Genomic DNA, 16,435 nt, shown 5'->3' on the forward strand with positions numbered 1-16,435 from the left:
ATCAGCATCAATTATTGTATATGGTGTTGTGGGCAAGGAAAAGGTACAAGCCCTCTCTAACCACACTACTTCTGAAACTGTCCTGGAGAAGTATGTGTTCTGCCCTTTGATTTTAGTCACATGAGAGTCCTCTACAACCATCTTTCAGAGTTGCAGACCTGTGTGACTATCCAGTAGTTTAATGAGTAGGAAGCCCATTTCCCTCAAACACACCAGATTTCAAATCACCAAGGTGTCACAGAAAGTTTCATAAAGCAAAAGTAGTACTAGCCACTTTCCTAAAGAATATGTAATAGCCAATAAGTTTGAGGGGTTATTATCCTAAAGTTCTCTTAATGCCCAAAGTCACACAAACACAATTAAGCTTAACAAAACTTACAGGTATTTTTTTTTCTTATAATTACACAGCTGCAGAATTAACACATACAATTTGAGACATTCCATAGTGTGTATATTCCGGAAGGTTGTAATCTCATACAAAGCAATTATAGATAATGGTCACTAATAATATTATCTGGCACACTGAAAAGGTATATCAGTGTCATCATGCTTAGAAAAATTATTCTACCCAGCACACAAGATGATACAGTAACACATACATATTTGTAGATTTTTTTTCTGCTTCAAAAAGGGAAAGTGTCCTGACCACCCTATTATCTTTCTTAACATAATCATGTTAGACATAATTTCATTCCTTCATCTTTGTTTGAAATTCATTTCTACATTATATGAACAACTTTTAGGAGTCTAAAGAGAAATAACAGCAACTCAAAATGAACAAATGTAGAAAAACACTTGGATGACCTGCAAGCAGGTGAGAGGTGTAATCTGATTTTTCACATAGCAGCTTGATAGCCTTGTTCCCTTTTCCAAAACATGAACTAGGTTTGATAAATCATACCATGCTTAACCTTGCCATTGTATAAAGTGCATACTTGATTTTCACCCAGCAAGACCAAGTACATATCTGTCAAAGAAAGCAACATTTGAGTTCTCTGCTTTCAGAACATTTACTTTTTAACCCCTGGATGGCTTTAATGATTGCTGCCAATGATATGACACAGAAAACAGAATTTGCAACCATCCCTTTCCAGGTGGGTGGTCATAATAGAAAACTAATGCCAGCAAAGGTTTATGAGTAAGTTTGGAAGATGGCTGACACAATGTCTTGTCCTCTGCGCTTGAAATGACTCGCTTGTAACTCATAAATACACTGATACTAATTACAAGTTAAATAACAGCACATTCAGTGTTGCTACCTAATGGCACTGTCTTACATGATCTGTTTCTCAGACTTCTAGTTTCTTGTTGGAGAGTCTCAGATAATGTGTGCTTTAAACACTCATTACCAGTATTCAGAAAAAAAATATAGGATTTTTTTGTCCAAGTGTTTGTGAATGTAAGTTAAAAAATTATATTTGATTTGGATTCAAATATTTATACATTTACAATATACCTATTTCGTCAAAATATATTGTATAATATTTAATAAAATCAAATACATAAAATAAAGTTTTCAACACTATTTATACAAACCCCTAGAAAAGCTGCTTTTTCTTTATAAGGCTGTTGGCAGTCGATCATAACCATGGAAAAGAAAGTATCACCTTTGGTTGTTTTCCTCTTTGCCAGGAATGGATGGTGTGACTAAGACAGCTCCACACGAGTCAGTTCACTGGAAACACTGCTACACAGTTAAAACACTTGGCAACTTCAGGGGGTCTCAGTCACTTTCAGATTCTTCATCGTCACCGATGGGATATGACTGGACATTATTCTGAGTGTACATTTTTGTTTTAATGGGGCAGTTGTGGTCCATGAGGATAGCCTGAAAGTAAAATAGCAAGCACATTAGCTTCTTGTTTTGTAAAGATAAAATGGTTTTAACCCACTGCTGTTAAGGGTTAATATTTTTAAAGCAATTGCCATGTCTTGACCTCGAAGACCTTGAATTCTCCACTTAGTGAAAAGTTTTAGGTAATAAGAAGTAAAGTGGTCTCGGGGATGTTTCCATGGCACCTGTTGGAGGAGGTAGCAGTTCAGTTTTGTGAAACAGGGTTGGTGGACTAGGTCTAAGAAAAGTTAAACTGAGTCTTGAGGGTCGGGAGCTGGAGACGGCATTGCGTCCAGCTGCCGTTTTACAGACTGCCACAGCAGGAAACTTGATGAAGATGTTTGAAGGGAACTCTTACTGGAATCAGAGGGAAGTCTGAACTGAAATCCACTCTATTATTTCTAGTTAGGACTTTTGTTCTGATGGTAACCAGCGGCACAATTGTTTTGCGGGGTAGGTTAAGACCACATTTTGCCATGGCCTTTTAGATAGTTTCCCAGGTCACACATTCCAGGGATTTGTTCACAAATGTGATGTTCAGACCATCTCTCTCCTAGCTGTTCTCTTTTAGCACAAATGCTCACATAAGAGTCCTCTCCCCTCTTTTGTTTCTGAAAATTAAACCAAAAATAAGTGTAACTGCAAAAGGAAAATGCCAACAAACATGCATTCTTTTCTAAGCCCCCCTCAACAAGAAGTGTTTGTAGCCATTCCTGCTGACAGTGTGCTGAACCAAGCAGGAATCTGATAACACAGCTGACCTCCTGTCAGGAACGGGGCTTCGAGAGAAGTGGGAGCTTTAGCTTCACAGCAAGCCTAGGTGGGGACTGAGAAAATGGGCACACAGGCTTAAAGAAATTGACCAAAGGATGTTCACCTCCCAGTCACCAAAATCTATAGATGGTCAAGTCCTTTATGTAGGACAGTGTCTTTACAGTACCCAACACAATACAATGCAAATATGTAGTGTAACTAGGTGATTTTAAAATGTGATTTAATTTGAATTAAAATTCAAATTAGTACAGATAATTGATTTTTAGACATTTTGGATTCAAATTTGTTGAGTCTACAGATCAGAGCTGGTGGGTGCAGAAACGAACAGTGTAGCCATAGTGGTGTCGAGGAAGAAGCCCAGGCAGCCCCAAGACAAATTCCACTTTTTTAAAGCATCCTGGGGCAGCTGGAGAAGTGCAGTGTGAGGCCTCGTGCAAGCCACAAGAATCAGGTATGTCTTAGCAGTCTCCCTCCTGTATAGGAACCATCCCCCCAAGGGGTGTCTGTGTCTGTGCGTGCGTACGTGCATGCATACGTGTGGTCAACAAATCTGAGTGGATTAAAATGTGGTCCTGCCTGTGGCAGTCTGTCCTGGTGTCTGTTCGTTATCCCCAGCTTGTCCTGCAAATGTGATAAGAACACTCAGTGCTTAACCCTTTTATCATTTCCCAAGAGATTCTCAAATGATCTGCTGTGTGACACACAGATAAGGACTTACGTGACCCTAGTCAGGCTGTCTTCTCAAACTGCCAGCTTCAAACTCAACTCCCTTTCCAGTGGTGCTGCTGAGTGAATTGATAGTTGTACTTAAAAGATTTGATTACCAAAATACCAAAATAGTTGAGGCAACAGACGTATATTTCATTGGGGGGGGGGGTCGAGTGAACAAGTTAAAAATGAAATTCTAGGTATCCTAACCTTCACAGTGACAGTGCTGTCAACAGCCCCCAGAACACTACCTTGGTGACGATACATTATGTAAGACTAGCAGTCATCAGCTGGCCTGGATTTCTAGGGCACCTACTGTGTATATGAACTTACCCTGAAGGTCCTATACCAGTGACTTAACTCCAAAGGTATGGACAGGTTCCCCAGGGTCACCTGTCCCTTGAGGGATTCCCTTGAGGTTAAGAGTTAGCAAAAGTTCTGCAGAGGAGTTGGGAGCTTAGGTGAGTCCTGAAAGATGGGAGGTTTTGCAGAAGATAGGCTTGAACAAGCACATCAGATTATGGAGAGTAGTAGGTAAAAAACACACTAATGATCATGACCACCAGACGTCTTAGCAGGCAAGGGAGACGGCAGTTGGAAAGCAGCACCCAAGCCAGGAGCACCAGGCATGAGCCTTGACCTTCCTGACCTTCACTTGGCCCCCCACAGGCAGCAAGGCCACATCAAAAAGCGTGACCAGCATGGCCTCATTCACAAACACCTTGAACTTCCATAGGTAATCTCTGGAACTCCTGGACTGTAACGTAGAATGGATACTCAATAAAAAGTTATGGAGGTTTCTGGATGTGGGAGCACACACCTTTCAAGTCAGCACTCGGGAGGCAAGGCAGACGGAGTTCTGTGAGTTTGAGGCCATCCTGGCTTACACAGAGTTCTAGACTTGCTGGGACTACATAGTCAGACCCTGTCTTAAAAAGCTGTGCCGGGATTAAGGAGATCACTTAATGGGTAAGCCTGGCAAGCCTGAGGACCTGAGTTCAATCCCTAAAACCTGCATTTGAAAAACTCAGGTGTGATGTATACATTTGTTATCCCTGCATGAGAGAGATGAAACAGCCAGCCAGATTCACATACTGGGTGCGCTCTAGACCAGCAGGAGACTCAAAAAACCAAGGTGGACAGCCCCTGAGGGACAACACCCAAAGTTTTCCCCAGGGCCTCTACATGCAGCACAGGCACTGGAACATACACAACCACACACACACATGCCTCGTTGTGCTGGTTATTTCTATCAACCATGAAGATAGAAGTGATCAGAGTTCTTCAGCACAGACGGTAGCCTACGTGTTTCAGGCAGCTTTCTTTCATGAATACTGTTTCATGGATTCTACAACCTAGCTTCATGTCCTCTCCCAAAAGCTTTACTGGGCAGTAATATATGGTTAAATATACCAGATCGTGTGCCATGAAAAGAGATGCACACACATGAGGGACAAGTGCCCAGTGGCCCAAAAGCAGACAGGGAATTTAGGCTAGCACTCCACACACCACTGCGGAGTAGAGCTGGAGAGAGGAGTCGGCACCAAAGGCCCAGCAGAGCCCAGATGCATCCAAGTCCCTGCTAAATACCTAGGTCCCATCACTGTCCGCAGAGCAAAGCTGGGGTCTTCAAGGTGATAATTTAAAACAAAGAACAAAAACCAGAGCAAATGAAGTAGAATAGTAAAAAGTCAGTACTGGGCTGGTGAATCAGTAAACACGCTTAGAAGGTAGGTGCTCCAATGTCAGACTTGAAAAGACATGCATTCTAGTGGAAAAGTTTTGTTCTTTTTAACATAACTAGAAAAAAAAAAAGCAATTCACTATATACACTATGCAAGTGCTCAGAAAAGGGACTGTCTACGAGTAAATTATAATTTACACCTCATGTATATTCTCATCTACTAGATACCCCATCTTTGCCTAGTCCATGGACAAAAATCCTTTTTAAGTGTATTTTACGTGTGTAAACTTTCACATGTGTATGGGTGCTTAGGTGCACGTGCGTGTGTGTGTGTGTGTGTGTGTGTGTGTGTGTGTGTGTGTGTGTGTGTATTCACTTGTAAAGGCCAGAGGTTGACACCAGGTTATCTTTGTGCTTCACTTTATATATTGAGGAAAGGTCTCTCTCACTTGAAGCCAGAGTTTGCCAATTTGGCTAGTTAGCCAGCCAGCTTGCTCCAGGGATCCTCTGCTCAGCCTTCCTTGCTGAGGTTATAGGTGGGCCACTACACCTGCCTGACGTTCACATGGGTGCTGGGGATCTGAACTTGGCTCTTCTTGTGGCACCTAGTTTTACCAATTGAACTATCTCCTCAGCACCGAACTGGGGTCTAAGCTAGAAGGACCTTAGGCAGCCATACACTTAAAGCTGTCTGCTATCCATAGACCACTTCCTTTCCTGCCTTGTCACATCCTACCTTTTAAAGATAATTCCTTAAACTTGAAAACCAAAGTCCATCTTGGAACTCAGCTGTTGTCACTGGGGTGTTTTGAGAAGTCAGGGTCCTGTGACATTGTCTTATTACACGGGGGCAGTTTTCCTCAAATGGCGGTGATGATACACATGCCTTACACTTTCACAGAGACTGAGCAATAAGGATGGATTTCCCCCTTTGCCTTTATCAGTTACATTATTTGAAAGCAGAAATACAAATGGAAGAAAAGCTGTGATGCTCACAACCAATTCCCAGCCTGCTGTGACTTCAGTCCTACAAAAGGCCATCGGTAGGCCACTGCCTCTCACACAGCCAGCCGCAGGGTGAGTACCCGCAGGAAGTACTTCCGGAAAGAATGTCTTCCGGCCCTCCATGTCCCTGACACTAGGTGGCTCATGACGTTGCACTTTAATGGCATCCCTCCAGTTGTGGGCACTGATTACAGCAGAGAAATGCACATCTTAAGAGCTGATGATTTGTCTCAGTGGGCACTGGTTAAGGATTTGGACATTTTACAGTGAAGTGGCTCTGAAAACCTGTCATTCTTGGTGCTTTCCCTTGCAGGACTGTCTCCTCCGCTTCCTTCAGTATCTTTTAAATGAGCTAAAGCACTGGCTTAAGAGAAGAGAAGAAACTGACTTTCTACCATCTTTTTTTTTTTTTCAAAATACTGTGGCAACTGGCTGTGGCAACAAACACTTCCCACCTCCATCTCCCCAGCTAGCCTTCTAACCTCTTTCATTTCCTCCACTAGCTCATGCTGGAAGCCACAGATAGATAACACAACAGCCATTAATGTATACTGTCTCGGTGCTGGATGACCACCCAGCAGAGTCTGAGTAGCAAAAGGAAACTCTTCCCTTGAAGAGCAAAGACGTTTTTTGTGCTACTGGGTGGGCAGAGTAGAACAGTGCTCTCGATAGAGCAGGAAGGGTATATGGGGGACATGGGAGACAGTTACTGTTGAGACTCTTACCTCTCACAACACTCCTGTGAGGTGTTATCATTTTCCAGTGCAATGGAGAAAAGTGAGAATTGCAGAGTCCTATGTGGGGAGCCAGTGCAGCTGCCCCCAGGCCCATGCCAGCCCTTCACCAGCCCTAACATCCTAACTGTCTCCTGGGTGACAGAAACATTTACTGATAATTTAATTTCTTTGGTCAAAAAGGTTTGGGAGTAACCTTCATTAGCCTTAATCAAATTATTGATAATGTGGCCACAGAAGGACAGCTTCCCAGCGCTGTGTGGTAAAGTCTTCTATCAGTCAACCAGACTGGTGCCACAGTGATGCACACAATCAGACAGCAAGCAGGAAGTCAGATGAGGAGAGATGCTGCCACCCAAGGGTCTCTTTCCTAGGAGCCCAGCCACGAGAAACTGAAGTCTCTAGTCAAATCCTATATAGTTCAGGGCACAGAGTCAGTGGCTAGAGATCAATATGTTTTTAAGCTCTAGTAAATAGACAGGTGAGGGTAAAATTCCCCAGACAAATATAGGTTACACAATCTAAATTTTGGTTCTGTCTTTAAATTTGCTTTTGGAAGAAACCATCAAGAGAAGTTCAAGAATTGACAAAGTATCAGGACCTTTCAGTTCATGTCGGAGAGCCCTTCTGTGCTGGGCTTCGGGGCACAGGGCTGTAATGCCAGCTACTCCTGAAACTGAAGCAAGATCCTAACTTCAAGGCCTGTCTGGTCACCTACAGAGTAAATTCAAGGACAACCTGGACAACTAATGAGACCCTGTCTCAAGATAAAACATTTTTTAAAGGTTAAAAAAAGGGGCTAGAAATGAAACACAATAGTAGAGTGCTTTGCCTGGCACACTCACAGTCCTAGATGTGATCCACAGTTATCAGAGGGGGAAACCTACAGAAATCTCGTCTCATCTACTCCAAAAGAGTATGACAGAGAAGCCGTGGATCTGTCCCTGCACACAACACCAGCACTTCCTGTGGGCTCCTCCTCCATCCTTAGTCCAGGCAGTCTCCTTTCAGCTAAACAATACCAGCATCTGATACCACTTTCAGGACAGATGACGAGAGCAGCAATGAGCTCTTTCTGTTGGGTAAGGTAAATCACCTTAGAAAGGGCACGAGACCTAATTATCTCCCACTGCAGATTTAGAGCCAATAATCTGAACTGGTTCGAAAAGGAAGCACTTTATTCTCTACAGCTTGCCCATAACGGTGATCCAGTCATGAAGATAAGAGTTGCATAGTTCTTTGTGCTCATATGCGTGCCCCCAGGGTGTAAATATAATCAACTTTCACGAAGACTCCTAAGAACATCTCCAGACTCTCACACCCAGTGAGGACCAAGACACCACCTATCACCAAGTGCTGTGAGGATAGAAAAAAAGCAACGGGTACCACACCCTGGGAAGCAAGAGGATGTTCAAGAGCTATAGCCAATTAGATTGAATTATTTGATTGGCAAGAACTATACAAAGTTAATCTAAATACAAAAGTAATCTCATTCTTCAAATTCATGAACATGAGGCTTAAAAGAAATAACTGTGAGAATCACGTGAATAAAAGAAGTTACCCTCACTTGAGGAGCTCGCCTGTGCTCTGTTTAAAGGTTTCTATTGGAAAGAAGCAGAAGTATGATTAGAATTGAACTATGCAGAAACTCTCCAGATAGCCATACCAAAATCATCAAAAACAGCTTCCTTACCATTTTCTCTTCCTTAGCAGGTGGACTTCGAAGAAAAAAGCAGAGTGGGGCAAAAACAATATCAACTATCCCGATAATTGTCATGAGCCAAGGGAAGCCGATAGCCTTCGCAATGGCACCACCAGCAGAGGGACCTTTGGAGAAACAGAAAATTAGCACTTTCAACCAAATGTCTCATGGCTAGAAAATGTAAAGACTTCTGTATTCCTAGGAGGTTTTATCTGCCCTGCATTACAGTAAAGGTTGTCTTGAGAGTGAGCATTCTTACCGATAGCATACCCCATGCAGAAGGCCACATCCGCAATGGCATACACACTCCCATAAACAGACACGTGCCGCAGGTCAACCAGGTAGCCCATGATAGGCATCATGGAGGAATCCACCATCCCTGTGGATAGTTAAGGCACAGTGAATGGAAAAGTGGCATGAACCAGAGACAGGCTGGATGTCAGGGACTGTGTCCTAAACTCAATTCCTTGCCAGCTGCTTCCCTCTGGCATTGCCACTTACTCATCTATGACAAACTCCTGAAGCAAACCTGGCATGTGACTAGTAAGCAGACGACTTCAGAGAGGAATGGGATTCAAGATTCTGAGACATTATTAGGCCACCTTTTGTAGGCTGTATGACCTCACCTCACAATCTCCTGTAATGGGCCATCTTTTGGGTAAGCGGAAGGTACCCAGTCCTCTGGCAACTCACCTATTACTGTCCTACAGACGTAGTATATTACCGGCCACTGGAACCTGGCCTACTATCTGACGCCTTGCTAATCCATTATTTTCTCAATCACTCTTCCCCGCGCCAGTTAACACAGCATCAGTCAACCTCTTTCCCAGCCACCTCCAACACCAGGCCTTAGACCATGAGAGTTACCAAGCTGGAAAATGCCCGAGTACTAGAATGCAAAAGAGGGTGAGAGAAAACCTCTTCCTGCTCAGAAAACTAAAGCCTGAAGAATTTGTCTGGTCAGTTGGCTAAAACCAACACCAACTGAGACCAGTGTGACAAGCTGTGGCCTCTTGACTAGCAAGGGACAAGGTTCAGAAAGAGCACATGTGTTCAGAGTTCTGGGTGCAAATCCCAGCTGAATGAGCACAGCTATGCCTAGCCTCTGAGCACTGCTTCTGTCTGTCTGTGTAGGGTGCTTTGAAAGTGGTTTTGGTGACTAATTGTAGTAAACGGATGCCTATGAACACATGCTGCGGGCTGGCACGCAGCAGCTGGATGAGAGAAATGGCCTTCATTTGTTTAGTATTTGCTGATCATCTGAAGTGTGAAGCCTGCTGGACAGAAACAGTAGAGCAAAGCCTAACAGGTAGAAATTAAACAAAGAGCTGAAGAATGAATCACAGCAGGAATGGCATGAAGGTCCATGAGGGGACATAAGATGCCAGGGTCGCCCAACCTCCTCTAAAGGGTCAGGCGATATCCCATTCATTCGTTCTGCTGGACCACTCAGAGACTACATTCCTGACATTACGGTGTAACAGTAGTGTTTTATCATGTAGTACTTTTATCATGATAATCAGTATGGTATAAGTGAGAAAAGTATACCATTAGTCCAGACTTTCCCTAATGTTTTATTTTCTTTGCCTCTGAAAATCCCTGCGGTGCACAGCACGGGAGGAGCCTCACCAGCCTGCATTTTCTTTACCAAGCCTCGTAAGAAAAGCACATGGGAAGTCTGTCCCTAGCCACATTTCGGAAGGTGTGCTCTCAGGTCTGAACTAAATCAAGTGTGCTACAGATGAGGACGCGAGCGTTTGCTAGGGCGTGACAGACAGTGAGGCACCCTTGGCTTCTGCCACACCACCTGATTTTAACAGCATCTTCATGGACCTAGACTATGGGTTGTTCTTGAGCTAATCTCATGGCAGCCTCCACTTCGGCTTCTGGAAATCTGAGCTTTGGTACCTATCTATAGTCTGCTCACTATTCAAGAAGAGAGCTCCCTCTAGAGAGAATGCAGTTCCAAACTGAGGCACAAGGCCCGTGTGACTTACCAATTGCAAAACCAACTCCAAAGTTGGGAGCAATGAGTCCATAGATGTTTTTGGCAAAAGGAATCTGTAAGAGGAAATTAATACACTAAAAGATATTGAGTCTAATAAATCATCTTGAGAAAAAGCCTAAACTTACTTTCTATCTGGGCCCAATGGACCTGTTCCCTTTTGAAAGAAATGGGAGCAGGGGAAGAAAGGGGGTTGCCATCCTAATCTTTAAAATCTAGTCTAGATTGAGAGTGCAGTTTTGTGGTAAAATACCACCTACTATGCATGACACGACACCCTGAGTTCAATCTCCAGGGCAATCAATCAATAAATGTATGACAAAGCCTGAAATATAAATTCTAGCTGCTGTGAAAACTTAATTTCATGGCTCCTCTGAAAGATGGCTTCATCACCTAAGCTTTGACACAGAGAAGACAGCCATATTTGGCCACTAAAATATGTTTATTCTGCTTAACATCTCACTATTGTTCAGAGTAGCTGCCATAAAGTATTTAAGACAACTGTCATGTGTAGTGGCCCATGCCCATAAACCTAGCATTTGCAAGAATTAAGCAAAGCAGATAGGGCCAGTTCTAGGCCAGCCTGGGTTACATAATGAGACCTTAAAGGCAAAAAAAAAAAAGCAAACCTACAAAAATTTAAAAATTTTTTAAAAAGATAATTAAAAAAATAAGTTGGTAAACTACATGATAAAACAGCTTTAAAAAACATCTGACCTAAAATTAAATGAGATACTCCCTGGAGTCTTTCCAGAAACATTTGAAGTAACTTTTAAAAGCTGAAATAAAATGAAGAACATAATAAAAAAAACAAATATTAGCAAACTCAAAGTGTTATAAAATGTTGCCTGGTGAGTCTCACCCAAAACCAGAGTTTCAGTCCCATATACTCTCCCCTCCCCCAACTGCCTGTCCAATGCAGTCTTTCACTCACGCATAAAATGCTGATTCCAACAATTATCATTCCCAGAAGAGCACAAAGCCACCTAGTGAAAGAAAAAGCACATCAATAAGTGAACACTTAGGGTGTGCTTTCCCAAGACACATCTTCAATGAAAATCACAGCAGTTACTTGTAATAGCTAAGACAGAAACACTGAGTTTCTTCAAAGAACCACATTATTACCCAAACAATAGAATGAATGTTTCGTTTAATCTTACCTTCCCATTTTGTGTGCAAGGATCCCAAAAATATTAGTTCCAATGAGATAAGAGATACTTGCTGGCAAGAAAGCAATGCCTGTGGATTTATGAAAGGGTACCTTATCAGTACTTCTACAAGTCACACGTCAGAAAAAACTAATAATCACAGACACTGAAGCGATGATTCGAGAAGATGAAATGAAGTCTAGGGCCTGCACCCACGAAGCTAATATCCGGTTTCAGTCTGGACCCCTCATGACTTATCTGACCCAGAAAGCTGCCAAGATGCTCCAGAAATGGAAACCATTTCTCTATCGGTAGCTACATCTCACCTCCACCTGAGTCTGGTGGCAGCATTGCATGTGGACTGACAGAGACAATCCCCAGCTATGGGAGCCCAGAAATATGTGTTCTCACTTCTGTAATCCTTGACAAAAGGCACAGCCATTGACAAAATCAGGGGAAACTAAGAAAGCAGTGGAAACTAGCCAAAGCCCATAGCTACTTCACACGTATGTGTGCACACAGGGCTTTGTCACAAAAAGAGGACTATATAACACTACTGCTCCATGACCTGTTTTTCTCAATTAACTGAACATCTTCCTATCTTAAAGAGAGAGAGAGAGAAAAAAACTTACTTGGTCATTTTTCATGGTAAAACTGACTGACAGATACTTTATGTCTAAGACTTAATGGCTCTCCAAGGGGAGACAATGAGCCAGGAGCAAGTTCCAGCAGGCAAAGGCAAAGTTGCCTTGGATGTGGCCAGCACGGAGCAAAAGGCCCATCAAGATAAGCCATATGAGTATGCAGGGGATCTATCCACTTCAGCTCTACTGCTCATTACTAGGGCAATCTCTTGACAAGAGACCTCTTTTCAATTTCTTAATTTCAGTATTTTTCCCTTGAAATGAGATATACTAGACTGGATCCCAGACCTTTCCCTCAAACAGTAAGAACTGCTTCATTCTCCACCATCTGTGTATGCCAGATACACATGGCGTGTGGTCAACAAGTGCTGGGCTAAGCAGGCATGATTCTGTCCCTTTAAGGATAAGACACTAAGCCATTAACCCTGGGAGAAGCTGTAGGAGCCTGAGCCTCTAAGGAAATAGGAATTCCAGGTTAATGGGTTCTATGATCAAAACGCAAAACAGAATCATATCAGAACTAGGATTCTGGGAAATGACAGCCGAGAGCAATCGTATGTTTCTGGGAATCATTTCCATCACACCTAGCAATACGTAGAGGCCAAACAGTCAGTCAGTATAATCTGATCGGGCAAACATTTACTGACAGCCATGTGCCCCATACACCATCAGCTTACAGAAAAGGCAATGACAACAAGAGTCCTGTCACCATGGAAGTGTCTTTGAGGGAAAGAATCAGGTGGTGTTTGAACTGTGACATGACTTGATGAGAACATTGTAAGATACAGTTCTGAGAACCTGAGCCTGCAGCTTGTCACACTCTCCGAAGCAGACAGTATTAAAACCTGACCCCAGAAAGTCTGTGGCAAACCTTCCACACTTTGCAGACCAGGTTGGGCTGCTGGGTAATAGAAACCATGTTGACTTTGCCTGAGGACCAGCTGGAACCAAGGGCCATGGGTGTATAAATGCAGACTGTGAGAAAAATAGCAGCAGGACAAACAGCCACTAACAAATGGCCTCCGGGTCAGAGAAACAAAATGAAACTGAAGGGGGTGTTCTATGGGAACTCTGAGGGCCAGATCCCATTTGACAAGGTAGCTACCACTCTCTCACTCATCCAACTATCATCCAACGTTAGAGGAGATACCCTGTAAATAAGATGGAAATAGATTTTCTCATAAGAGTTCATTAAGATGAAGGGGGGAGCATGGTCTCCAGAGCGAGTGCCAAGATAGGCTCCAAAGCTACACAGAGAAACCCTGTCTCAAAAAACAAAACAAACAAACAAAATAAAAAAGATGAAGGGGGGATTCCTTCTGGGTGTGTTTCTCTTATCAGTTGATGAATAAAACACCGTTGGCCAATAGGGCAACAAGATAGGCAGGTCTAGGAAATGAAGAGAATTCTGGGAGAGTCAGATGCCATGCAAAGGGGTAAGAGGTCCGGACCCTTCTCCAGTAAGATAAGACCACTCAGAAATACATAGATTAATGGAAATGGATTAATAATTAAGACAGAGCTTTCCAAATAAGAATTCCTGGTCATCAGCCAACAATTTAATAATTAATATAGTGTCTGTCTGTTCATTTCAGGCAAGGTGGTTCCCGAACCAGGTGGGAAACCAAACAACAGACCCTCATGTATATCATTGCTACTTGACCTGGGCCCACAGGCAGCCCTTGTTGTTTCTCGACAAAGAAGAAAGTGTCAAGGGCCCAGCTAGGCTCCAAGGACTCCTAATGTATCCTGACTCGAGTTAGATCTTCAAGCAGGGACACAGACAGACTCCTCAAAAGCCAGCAAGCAGCCCTATCTTCTTAACCTGAAAAGGGGTGCCAATCTCACACAGGACTAAGAAACACAATGACCTGATTTTCCACGGGCAACAAGGCCATTGGCAGACAACATCATGATTCTCAGGCAGAACTGCACTGGATTAGAAAACACAAAGCAAGGTGAACTTGCAGGTTGCTAGCTGAACGTTGCAAGGTTCGAACCCCAGTGAGAAGCCGATGCTCGCACCCTGTGCATTCAGAATGGACTCGAGGCCCAAGTGTCACACTGCATCATAGAGCTGAGAACAGACTTTTTTTCCAGACAGCTTTTCCAGTGACATGTTGTAGGGAGTGACCCTGATCACAGGTATCACTGACCACGCCCGCTTGGGTGTGGTCACAGTACATAGCAGGGGTTTAAGAAGCAGGGAGGCCAACACTCAGCTCTATCTCGCTAGCCTGAGCCAACTGGGAAGCATTTCTGGGTCCGTCCTGCTTAGGTACAAACATGGTCACGGGTTCCCTTGGCATGAGTATTTTCCCCTAATCAACTACCGGTTACTAACCTCTCTCTGACTGCACTTTGTATTCATCTATAACATGTCTCCATGCAAGTCCCATTTCCTCATTCTCCACCCTGGCCTGCTAGCCTTCCCCACACTATAATAAGTCCCCAGCAAGCAGGTCCACCTCAGTTTCCCCAAGGCCTAGCTCCATTGTGGCAGCAGGAGGTGCCCCAGAGCATGGCTCACCATCCCCCAAAAAGGTCCTAGCTGGGGATGGTGGTGCACGTCTTTAATCCCAACACTCAGAAAACAGAGGCAGGAGCATCTCTGTGAGTTCAAGGCCAGTCTGCTCTACAAAGAGCGCTCTAGTGCAGCTAGGACTACAAGGAAATGCCCTGTCTCAAAATAAAAAAAAAAAAAGGTGGGGGGATGTGGTGTAGGGAGGAAACCCACTTCACAGAACTGGAGACCACTGTCCCTCAACCACAGGGTTTCCAAAGAGAAGTCACAGGCAGAAGTTGGCTCTACACCACACAAATTTCCATCACCAACAATAATAACTCATTCTAGGACTCCACCCACCTGAGTGAGAAGTGTTAGTCACACCTGGTCTGTACACACCATCCAATGTCACATGCATATTGCTCTGACAGGAGTTCCCACAGGCTCCTCATTCATCTCCAGTCACAACAGAAAATCCATCACAGGGACCAGCCTACCTCAGCCCTGAGCAGCATGCAGGGAAAGGCTTTTGCTCTCATGAAGCATCATGGATGCCGGACATGTGGCCTGACAGGTGACAGTAGTGTGTCCTTGAGGCTCTTCTGAGCCCCGGATGGCCCTTCCCTGGCTGTCCCTAATGACTGAGCCTGGAGCTAGAATGTGACACTAGGCCCTTGTTGCCCTGACCTAAGTAAGAGAGGCCTGCAGGCTCAAGTCCTGGCATCTCCAAACCACAGAGGGTCAGCAACCCATTTGTTCTATATCCACTTGCCAGGCTGACACAGGATGTCTTATGAAGTCACAACTGGTTAGGACAGAATGGGCTCCCTGACTGGCAAACTCATACCCTCTCACATCACATTCGAAACAAACATGCCAGGATGACCAACAAGAAGAGCTTGCCCTCAGCCTTGTCTAGGGCTGTTACATAGGGCCTAAGTTTCCATTTGGGGAGTTACAGGCCTCACCCTGAACTCAACCCCTAAGCATCAAGCTGTCTGGGAGAAGCCACTTGGCTTTGAACTTGAGGTATAAAGGAAGCAACAGAGAGAGTCCATCCTCAACAGCTCCAAATCAGGACTTGCCCAACACGTGATGGAGGAGGTACTGGAAACAGGCTCACAGTGAAGCTGTCTGGAATAGACATCTGCCGATTCCTTCCCAAAAACTACAGCCAAAGCCATTTCTTGAGAGCAATCACATGTCATTAGTAGGTCTGCTTGACCCTGATTTCCAGTGTCTCCCCAAATGACAGGGAAACAGGGCCAGCCAGAGGCCAGATTTCTGGGGCAGCTCCAGGGCAAGGGCCACTTGCTCTAGGCACAATATCCTCCAGACTCCTCATCCCACAGTACCCTTTGTCTGGTGTTTGCAGTAGCCACTAGTCCCAAGCTGTAGAGACCACTAAGAGGATCTTCCCAGTCACACTGAAGATGAGGCAGGAGGTAAAATTAGATTCTCTCCAGGAGACAAACCTACCTCTGAAGTGAATGGCAGGCAGAGCCTCAGGGTGGGTCAGCTAAACGCTAGGCAATGACAAGCCTGCATCAAATGATCTTTCGTTGGCATCAGGGAGTCTGAGTTCTATCTCATGTGGCCCTGGGGCTCCTCACTGACCTCAAAGACTTTAAAAAGCAAGATGCAGGCTCTGTCTGGAGAGGACAAGAGCAGAGCAGCCTAAGTGCTCTGCA

General features: G+C 44.2%; 1 protein-coding gene across 1 annotated transcript in view; it reads right to left on the reverse strand.

Moving 5' to 3' along the window:
- Positions 1 to 1,526: 1,526 nt before the first annotated feature.
- Slc18a2 (solute carrier family 18 member A2) overlaps positions 1,527 to 16,435 on the reverse strand; it is a 35,229-nt gene continuing 20,320 nt past the window's right edge. The window contains exons 10-15 of the mRNA XM_035441741.1: positions 11,607 to 11,685; positions 11,381 to 11,432; positions 10,439 to 10,502; positions 8,701 to 8,820; positions 8,433 to 8,566; positions 1,527 to 1,828 (exon numbers count right to left, since the gene is read on the reverse strand). Coding sequence (XP_035297632.1) covers positions 1,724 to 1,828; positions 8,433 to 8,566; positions 8,701 to 8,820; positions 10,439 to 10,502; positions 11,381 to 11,432; positions 11,607 to 11,685 — 554 coding nt within the window. The 3' untranslated portion in view covers positions 1,527 to 1,723. The remainder of the gene's footprint in view (positions 1,829 to 8,432; positions 8,567 to 8,700; positions 8,821 to 10,438; positions 10,503 to 11,380; positions 11,433 to 11,606; positions 11,686 to 16,435) is intronic.

Source organism: Cricetulus griseus, chromosome 3 (genome assembly GCF_003668045.3).
Source record: "Cricetulus griseus strain 17A/GY chromosome 3, alternate assembly CriGri-PICRH-1.0, whole genome shotgun sequence".
Classification (NCBI taxonomy): domain Eukaryota; kingdom Metazoa; phylum Chordata; class Mammalia; order Rodentia; family Cricetidae; genus Cricetulus; species Cricetulus griseus.